The 10939-nt window shown below is 35.6% G+C and overlaps 1 protein-coding gene across 4 annotated transcripts in view; it reads right to left on the bottom strand.

The window, feature by feature from the left end:
- Nucleotides 1-10736, bottom strand: part of PUS10 (pseudouridine synthase 10) — a 74849-nt gene extending 64113 nt beyond the window's left edge. For 2 of the 4 annotated variants that reach the window (XM_082746684.1, XM_082746686.1), the window contains exons 1-4: nucleotides 10496-10736; nucleotides 6378-6518; nucleotides 3204-3467; nucleotides 2361-2447 (exon numbers count right to left, since the gene is read on the bottom strand). In XM_082746684.1, coding sequence (XP_082602810.1) covers nucleotides 2361-2447; nucleotides 3204-3467; nucleotides 6378-6503 — 477 coding nt within the window. In that variant the 5' untranslated portion in view covers nucleotides 6504-6518; nucleotides 10496-10736. The other 2 variants (XM_082746685.1, XM_082746687.1) reach the window with 1 other exon arrangement.
- Between the last annotated feature and the right edge of the window lie 203 nt (nucleotides 10737-10939).

Raw genomic sequence — 10939 nt, 5'->3', positions numbered from 1 at the left:
AATTTGTTTAAAATAGGATATGTAACTAGTTAAGTTAACTAGTTTGGAAAGCAATTTATATTCACTCTACATAACATATCTCAACTCCAAGAAAGTAACAAAAGACAGCAATAAAGAAAGTAAGCAAACATAATAATATTAAAAAATCACAAAATGAACCATAACCACAACTTATTAAAGAAAACTGGGTTCTGAAAATTCTATACAGTGTGTAACACTGTGTACTTTTTGAATAAATTATCCTTAAGAAATCAATGAGTAAAAATATACTACTCAATACCAAGGAAAACAATGAGTCACATAACACACTATACTGTGGAAATGTATTAATTCCCCAACAACTGGAATAGTCACATATTTCCATTAAATAGTTTAGTGGTTAAAATCAGTTACAAGAAGTAAGTAGAGCTTTTTTTTTTAAGATTTTATTTATTTATTTGACAGAAGGAGATCACAAGTAGGCAGAGAAGCAGGCAGAGAGAGAGGGGGAAGCAGGCTCCCCGTCGAGCAGAGAGGCTGATGAGGAGCTTGATTCCAGGACCCTGGGATCATAACCTGAGCCGAAGGCAGAGGCTTTAACACACTGAACCACCCAGGCGCCCCATAAGTAGAGTTTAATCAGAATAATTCTTTTTAAAAAAATAGCATTTTCTATTTCTAATATGGAATATAAACACTTCATAAGTATTCAATAAATATTAAATGGATATGTTAAAATGATCAGTTAAGTGATAAAAATGGAAAATATAAATTTTAATGTCAAAATATAAACTCTGAGAGAAAGAATTTGGTGGCAAGATATATAACCACACTCAGAAAATATGCTTCTTATTTCTAGTTTTGTTACTCAAACACTGCAACTTTTTATAAGCCACTCAGCTTTCACAGTCTGTTTCTTGCTACCAAAACTGGATCCTGAAAATGACCTATCAATGAGAAATGCTTTGATGATTGACTAGAAAATGATTTTATGTGTTTATAATCCTCCATACATCATCATCCCCTTTCTCCTATTTGTTCCGTCATCTTGCCATTGACAGAGATACTACTTAAAACCATTCTACTCTTCTTCACTTCCCAGCTCTTCTCTATCATTCATCTTAGCTTCATCAGGTCTTAAATCAATCTTCAGCCTTTTGGGAGCTAATAAACATATTATTTGCTCCAACATATTTTGTTCAGCCAAAGACAGTGATAGTATGAGATATAATGTTCTAGTGATGCTTTCAGATTCTTACGGAAAAGACACACATGTAAATGGATATGTTTAGAACTCACTGTAATTTGAAATTACAAAGGTCATTTTCCCTATAGGATAGTTTTATGTTTTCATGTCAGTTTTGACACACAAGAATGTTACAGTAATAACTGCTATTATTTTTTTCACTTAACAAAGGAAAAAAGTTAAAATAAACATGAGGCTATTTCCTTCCCTTTTCCTGTTGACTAAAAGTGGTGCCATTTTTTTACATTTTACTCCAGAAAATAAGATTCTTCATAACAAATGACCGTATCCCCGGACCATTATAACATGCATACATCTATCTCCAAAACATATCTGAAGTTCTGGTCAAATATCTTTCTCTTACCAATATGCCTCATACAGATCTAAAGTTTAATGAATATGTGCTATAGAATGAGGACCTTTATTTTTTTTTTAAAGATTTTATCTATTTATTTGACAGAGAGAGAGATCAAAAGTAGGCAGAGAGGCGGCCAGAGAGGGGGCAGGAAGCAGGCTCCCTGCTGAGCAGAGAGGCTGATGTGGAGCTTGATCCTAGGACCCTGAGATCATGACCTGAGCCGAAGACAAAGGCTTAACCCACTGAGGCACCCAGGTGCCCCAAGGACCTTTAAAAAAACAAAACAAAACAAACAAACAAAAAAAAAAAACCACAGTCCTTTCAACAGCCTAAGGAACACGGTCTTCTTTACTAAGTCTTCAAAAAGTGACTTAAACTAGTCACTTCAAACTAGAAAATAAGAGAAATTCTCTGAAATCTCTACCTTTCAATTCCTTTAGAGGACTTCTGACCTTTGGGATTTTCATGCTCAAAGGCACTATGCTTTTATTATGTAACTTCCCACAGAAAACTGAACCATGTGATCTTCTCAGTCCTGGTGACACAATAAATATTAAAAACTAAAACAAAACAAACAAACAAACCAATCCTATGATAAACTAACTTAATAATTCATTTTCTCACCCAATCATTCAACATTATTAAGCATTCACTAAGTACAAAAAAAAAAAAAAACCTAGAAAATACAACATTGTAAGGAATATTTTTACATCTCCATTTTTGAGATATTTCTAGCATGCATTTCACATATAATTTTATGCATTTAAATGACCTTACCTCTCTTACAGATAGTTGTGGTGGAAAGGAGACCGAAAATACCAAGTTGGTAAATTCAAACCCAGAGGCCTCAACTTTTTGGCACACCTAAAAAAGTATTACATAAAAGCATTTTTTATTACATAAAACAGTATTTATATATATAAATTCTCAGGAATTGCTGAAAATTTTACATTAATCTTCGTAACATGGATTTTTGGTCCAGGAAATGGCACTACACTTCTAAACTTTCACCTCATGGAATTCTCGTAAGCATCCCAAAAATCCCCAAATCAAGTATTTGCTAACATGACCCTGAAAACTGATATCATGAGATGTCAACACAGCCAGGACTTATTTGCAGAACAATCTGTTGAATGTCAGAATAGTTTTCTTTTAGATCACCTCACAACTTAAAAAAGATTTTTAAACAAAATTAAGCCAAATTTGGCACTCCTGACAGTTGAAAACAAAAGGCAATCCCACGTTCAATAATGTACCTTCCACAAGACTGTAACACTTGTCTTTTCAAGACACTAATAGGTATGACTAAGAGCTCTTCTCTAACTCCTTAGCTATGTTAAACAGCAGAGGGAAAAACACTATATTTTTCTTCAGTTAAGTAGCACTCATGACTCAAATACATGGACACCTACTTCATTAATTTTCAGTTATCTTGTTAATAAAAAAGTAATTGGAGAATAGTAGGCTTGTTTTATTTTTTAATTAAGAACTCTTTTAATGATCCATTGGTGTAAAACAAGTTGAAATGAATGGTACTCTTACTTTAGATACAAGAATTCTAGGCTTTAAGGCCAAAAATTTCTACATAATTGCACATATAATAAAAAACAAATTATTTACCTTTTTAATGAACTCTTTTTCACAGAATTCTTGAAGAATTCCTAGACACACATTGCACACATTTAAATTTGAGTTCTTGGAAGCAATGCTACCATCTTCAATAATGGAGACCCTTCCCTCTCCATTCTGACTCAGATTATCAATCCCATCAATCCCATCTTCTAGTTCTTGTAGTCGAATTTTCTTAGGAGGTGGGTTTGGAACTTCCAAAATTAATTCATCTTTTTCAGTTTCCAGAAATTTCTGTAGTTCATTGAGCAAGTCCTGGAAAGTTAATTTGAAAAAAGTAATAACCCTTTTACAATGACCTTAAAGTTAGGATGAAAATAGGAGTGAAATTATGATATACTGCAGACTTACACAATGTTGATTTATATCAATTTTGGAGCAATGGATTAATTTTATTAGCCAGCGTTGGCTTTCTGGGGAATTTAAAGAAAACTACCTAATGTCTACAATATGTGTGAATATTTTTCCAAAAGGGTTTCACAGATTAGTGAAGCTAAAGTCCTAAAGCTGAAGCAGAAGATTGCATTAACAAATTTATCACAGGCATGATTCGTTTTACTATGCTTCAGTATATTGTGCTTTGCAGATACTGCATCTTTATAAATTGAAGGTTTGTGGCAACCTTAGATCAAGCAAGTCTATTACACCATTTTTCCAACAGGATTTGTTCACTTTGTGTCTCTGTGTCACATTTTAGTAATTCTCACAATATTTGAAACTTTTTCATTATTATACTTGTGACAGTGATCTGTGATCAGGGACCACAACTCGTTGAAAGCTTAGATGATGGTTAGCACTTTTTAGCAATAAATTATTTTTTAATTAAGTATGTACATTTTTAGATATAATGCTATTATACAACAGACTACAGTATGTAAGTTCCATCTGTACTGGGAAACCAAAAAATTCATTTGACTCACTTCAAATGATACTTGCTTTATTATGGTGGTCTGGTACCAAACCCACAATATCTATGAGGTATACCTGTGATTTGGTTTGTAGTTATGTTGTGAGGGTCATTCATTTGCTAATTTTAGTAAAAACAAACAAAATTCAATTCTAACCATTAATAAATAGAAATACAAACTGAATTTCCATTCTTGCTAGGCTATTTAATAATCTCACAATCACTAAAACATCTGTACGATATTTATTAATATGAAATCTGAAAAATTAGAAGTTATACATCTATCAAGTAAAAGTAATTTCAAGACAAGTCACTAAACAAAGGTAAACAGTTGCTGGCAATGCTGAAAATTGGCCGAGTAATTACAAAAACCATTTATATGCATTAACTGAAAAGAAGCCCTCCACTACATTCTGGTTTGCCTCATTTCTGTGACCCTTTGTACTAGAATGTTAAAAGTTGCATTCTTTTAAAACCATTCTCATATTTCAGACTTTCCACCCATCTAAATACTCACAGGACTTTTTCTCTGTCTTGCCTAATTAGACAGATTTTATTGCTCACTTGTTAAATAGATGTCCTTTTAAAACTTACTCAGATTACAATTTACTGACTTTAAAGAAAAAAATATTTCACTCAAACAAATTTAATTCATTTTATTAGGACAGTAGCTCTATTTCATCTTTAACAGAAATACTAATATATACATACACATATAGGTATATTATGACCCACACAAATATGTTTATTACCTAAGTTCTATAATTCCAGTATAACATAGTACATGTATATGTATGTGTACATAGTTACATGACTACAAAGATCAAAATTTAAATACAATTTAATTAAGTAAAATTTACCAAAAAAATTGTCTTCAAATATTTTCATGTTTATTTACATAACAGGATACAAATAAAAGTTGGCAACACTAAGTCTCTTTATTTAATATATATTTTAAATCTTAAAACATATTTTAAATATGAAAACAAAAGCATAGAATAATAGAATCATATAATGTGTCTGAAAAATGTGCAAGGAGAATTACACAAAACCAATCTGATTACTTCATAGTCATAGTGTATATAAATGAATATACACACATATATTAATCATCATAGCATATGTATCATTTTCAAAGTGTTTTCACATACTTTATTAGAAATTGTCCCTTAAAATCCTGTGAGGTGATGTTATCATCATTCCCATTTAGAAAGGAGAAAACTGAAGCTGGAACTGGAATTCAAATCCATGTCTTCTAGCTCCAAATTCTAGGCTTTGGATTCAGACAGACAGTTCATATCCTAGCTTGCTCATTTAATAGCTGTGTAACTTTGGGCAGGTTGTTTAACCTCTCTGTGCCTCAGTTTCTTCATCTGAAAATAGAGACAATCATAGCATGTACTTACCTAATAGGTTATTATTAGGATTAGATGAGAGCTTGACATATAAAAATGTTATTTGAATATTAGATATAATTATTATTTCCAAAATAATAGAAAGAACTAATATATAAGGAAAATGATTGATACCTTTAACTTCTGAGCAATTTTTTAAAATTGTAAGAAACTGAGTGTGCATGTGTGTGTGTGTACATACTATTTAGATAGGTATATATTTATATATATATATATAATTACTATCTGTCTCTAAAAAGAATGTCACTAATAGAATCAAGTCTACTTCACAAAATATGTTACATATTTTTTTGTGAAAGTATTCTGTTAATAGTCAAAGCTCTCTTCACATTACCATAAATGTTAAAGATCTCTGTGTATTATTTTTGCTGTATTAATAGCAGTAAATAACAATGATAACCATTTACTTCTAGAAGGTTGCAAATACCTATTTGTAAGTACAAATGGTAATACAGAAAACAGAAAAAGAAAAAAATGCAGCCAAATCCACAAAGCTTCCACTTAATAGAAGATCTCAGGACTGTCATCCTCCTCCTGTCACATCTCACTAATATCTGGTTAGAAGTACTATTTTGTAGTATCTGTGTTCTCTTTAGGAAAGGTATACACAAACATTAAATACACCAGGGACTTCCTCCACAAAGATCCCATTACATTAGATGTTAAATATAATCACTTAAGGTTTTATGGTACTAAAAGGAAATTCCAAATTTACCATTATCATTAATTATTTTATCATAGTTTTTTAATTTAATGAGGAGTTATGCACAGACACTTGCCCTCAAATGTACAGGTATTCATTTTAGAATAGAGAAACTTTCTTTAGAAACAAAATGGAAGTACCTTGTAGGGAAGTTTGTAAGGCGCATGAAAATCCACACCACAGAATCTGAAAATACATCTTGGACAGGTACCAGTACTGAGCAATAACTGGGCCACATGCTTGTTTTCCTCCGTCAATGGAAACATATTGACTAACTGTAACTAGAAAGAAAGAAAAAGTAAAAGTAATGAACATCTTTTGTGTTCTACTTCACAGACAAGTATGTCAGCATCTTTAGGGATTAAACTAACTTTTTTTGAAAACATTATTTTGTACTCTCCAATAATAACTTTTTCATTATATGCATATTGAAACATAAACTTAAAAGACATTTATTAGATGGGCCACATAAAAGTTTCTAATTATCAAGGAATTTAGTGTAGCATTCTGTATTATGATAAAGTATACCAATATAACTAAATCAATAAAAGGAAATAAAAATAAAAATAATCAGGGCATCTGGGGGCTCAGTGGGTTAAGCCTCTGCCTTCAGCCCAGGTCATGATCTCAGGGTCCTGGGATCTAGCCCCACATTGGGCTCTCCGCTCAGTGTGGGACCTGCTTTCCCCTCCCCCTCTGCCTGCCTCTCTGCCTACTTGTGATCTCTGTCAAATAAATAGAATCTTTAAAAAATAAACAAATAGGGACGCCTGGGTGGCTCAGTTGGTTAAGCAGCTGCCTTCGGCTCAGGTCATGATCCCAGCGTCCTGGGATCGAGTCCCACATCGGGCTCCTTGCTCCACAGGGAGCCTGCTTCTCCCTCTGACTGCCTTCCACTCTGTCTGCCTATGCTCGCTCTCGCTCGCTCTCTCTCTGACAAATAAATAAATAAAATCTTTAAAAATAAATAAATAAATAAATAAAAATAATCAAGAATGGTTGTCTCTGAGGAGGGTAATAAAAACAAAGAATATAGAGTGAAGCTTTGTTATATTGTACCATACAGTATTGTTTGAGAACACAAAGTAGTAAAGTCAATATAAGCTTTTCCTATTAGAAATTAAAAATGAAAAAAAATGAATTTGCCAGGAAAAAAAATCAGATCAGTCTATATATTTTACTATCCTCAATGAGAGTTAAGCAGTCAAGTATTCAAAACAAATGGCAACCAACTATTAGCAAAATAGAAAGAATCTGTTCCTTTTATGCACAAGTAAAACCTCCCCCCACCAAAAAACACCCACAAATGAAATGCAAAAGAATTTAGAGTAATTCTCATCTAAAACAAGTTGTTACTTTTTACAATTTGAATAAATGCCCTTAGAAACAAATTAGAGAATAGAGTAAAATCTAACATAACTCTCTCGTTGCCAGGAATGAGGTGTACACGAATTACATTACCCAATCATTCTGTTTTGCAAAAACAGATCTTCTGACTAATAAATCAGCTCACATTACTTTAAAATGAGGAACTATCAATATTTTATAAAATAATGATTGCATGGCAATGTTGTGGGTATGGTGCTCATACAGGTAAAAAACAGTGGTGCTCCTTAATTGATGCAGTTTCAGAATTCAAATGAATTTGCTTGAAATTTGTGAGAGGGTGGAGCTCTTAGCAATTCCTTACTGTGAAGATGTGATTCTTAGAATTAGTTTGTTTTCCAACCCTTTAAAACCCACTACTTACTTGCAAGTTTCTACATGTTTGTGGCCATTTATCAAGAGTATATACTTGACACAAAATAATGAGGAAGGTGGGTGTATACTTCAACAAAAACCTTTACCACAAAAATCAGCCAGGACTAGAAAAGCAGATTGTCCCTGGCTAAGTTCCAATTCAGGTGAATACAGTATGGGAGCTGGCAGACCGGAAAAGAAAAAAGTAAGACTTTGCCTGGATACACTACTGAGAACTTTGAGACATGGGATGAAAGCTCTGATTTAGGATAGCCGAAGTATATTTGGGCTCAAGGGCATTTTCACAAAGCACACAGAATATATGGAAAACACCTTGTATACAGAGAAGTTCTGTGTGGTAATCATTATATACAAGTGATCTGAATTCCTTCTGCCTGGCCATTTACTCTGATTCTGAGAAAGGGCTGGGATTCAGCGAGGGGCTGATTATCAGCATTTAAGGTATATCCCTGACTATAATCCCCTCCCAGAGAAACTATTCTGTCTCACTCTTTATCCTTTCTCTATCTTTCCATTGCTTAAGACAGGAGATTTCATTTAATTCAGAATTAACCCTTCACTCAGAAAGAGAAACCCTGGAGCGCCTGGGTGGCTTAGTGGGTTAAGCCACTGCCTTCCGCTCAGGTCATGATCTCAGGGTCCTGGGATTCTGGGATTGAGTCCAGCAGCGGGCTCTCTGCTCAGCGGGGAGCCTGCTTCCTCCTCTCTTTCTGCCTGCCTCTCTGCCTACTTGTGATCTCTCTCCCTGTCAAATAAATAAATAAAATATTTTTTTAAAAAAAGAGAGAAATCCTTTAGTAAACAAGTGCATGAGTAAGGTTTGTTTTTGTTTTTCATAAGAAAATTCTTTCAAAAACACTCTATATCAAAGCTTTCCCTGGGGATTTAAGTTAAATACTATTATTAAAGTGGATGATTTCTATGGATAAGATCCGACCATTTGCATAACATGGATGGACGCAACAGGTTATTATGCTAAGTGAAGTAAGTTAGACTGAGAAAGACAATACCTTAAGATTTTACCCATAAGTGGAATTTAAAAAGAAAACAAAGCAAATGAATAAACAAATAAAACGCAGAATCTCTATAAATATAAAGAACAAACTAGTGGTTGTCTAAGGAAAGAGGAGTGAAAAATACAGTTCCAGTTACGGAATAAGTCACTGGGATAAAAGGCAATGATTTGTAATAGGTTGTAGGGTGGTAACAGATGGGAGCTGTATTTGGGTGAGCACAGAATATCCTATACAGAAGCTGAATCACCATGTTTATCCCTGAAACTAATATAAGTACACTTAAATTAAAAGAAAAATTTTTTAATTGAAGGAAATGGATGCTCTCTTTCCTTTGGCTCAAAGATGGAATATTTATTTCTCCGATAGATACACTTAGAATTAAGGTTATCACGCAAAGTCTATAAATGACATATTGCAATCTCTTGGCTCTGAGACGTTCCCAAACCTGTTGAGAATTAGGAAACCTCCCGTCCTAAATAATTTGAAGCGGTATTTAAAAAAAAAAAAAAAAAAAAAAACCTCTCCGTGTGTATGTGTCAGTAATGGCATGGTCTTCCAAACCCTCAGGATCACTTTCATTTAGCAACAATCTAGCGACTTCTCAAACAAGTTAACTTTTAAAAAGGAGGAAATGCGTTCTGTCTCAAATGTGGTCGTTTCATCTTGACGTAGAGCCTGACAGGATTTCATAAATCATCAGAAATCAGTTGTTCCATATGAGATTTATTACCCTTGAAAGCAAGCCCTGAGAAACGCCTCCCATACTGGAAGGTTTTTATCGTCGGTTGCCTTCGTTAAGATTTTCGGTTTTCGTTTAAGCGCTTCTTTACCATAAAGAATTGGAACTAGTCACTGCAACAGAGTATCTTCCCACGTGCCAGGATCCTGACGGGGTTTGAGGCCCTTCTCCACAAACCTATGATACCTGGCGAAGGCGATGGGCTTCCTTTTCACCTCTTGGACTTACAGAAACCATTCGTGGCAAACAGAGGAGCAGGAGCATGTGGAAAAAACACCAAAATGGCCAGACCGAGTCTCTCCCATCCCGTGATCTTTTCGACACTCATTTCCATTCAGAAGTGTGTCATTCGTCTCACGGGGGTGGGGGAGTGTGTGGATTTTTCAAAGGAGACCCTCACAGCTTTCCGGCGCCACCGTTACACTTAATTGTAGAAGCTACTCTAGACTCTCGGAAATTCACCCAAGGTCTAACCTCCAGTCTTCGGCCAAGAAAGCCCTTCCCCTCCTTCAGTCAGGTCCAAGAAACTCCCCGCTTACCCCTTCTTGCTAAGAAGGGCCTTGCTAACAAGGCCGTTCCAGCAGGAAGGAATCTACCCTCTCCATCCACACCTCTCCTGCGCCCAGGTCGTACCCCCACCCCTCAGACCTTCCTGCCTCACCTTCTCCCGCGACGCCGGAGCCTGAGGTTTTAACCCCTTCCGGCCCCCCAGAGCGAACGGGGAAGACTAAAGACAACGCACCTACTGCGTGTAGCAATTCTGTTCCCCGAGGAAACGAGAGCTTTAGAACGAAAGTACCAGGCCCTCCCTCAAGGGCTGAGGGAACTCTCTCCTCTTCTTGTTTGTGGGGAAACCAGAAAAACTGCCGCCACAAGCCCACATCCCACTGCCACCCACGGTGGGGTATTAGTGCGTGGGATAGAACTCCCGGCCAGAGCCCGACCAGTCCCCGAGAGGCCTCCGTGGGACTCTGACGTCTAGGACCTGGTAGTCGCTGCCAGAAATATCGATGAACGCTTACCCTCAGGTTTAGAGTGGAAATTCTTGCTAAGGCAAATAAAAAGAGAGTATTCCCCACCCCGGTGGATTAGTGGCATCCTCCTTTCCTCAGGTCCCGGCTGGCAAAGAACTACAAACGACGTCCTAAATGCCGGGGAGGGCGGGGTGGAGGACTCGGTGTTCTGC

The sequence above is a fragment of the Mustela nivalis genome (assembly GCF_964662115.1).
Source record: "Mustela nivalis genome assembly, chromosome: 8".
Taxonomy (NCBI): domain Eukaryota; kingdom Metazoa; phylum Chordata; class Mammalia; order Carnivora; family Mustelidae; genus Mustela; species Mustela nivalis.
This window is presented reverse-complemented; position numbering and strand designations above follow the sequence as displayed.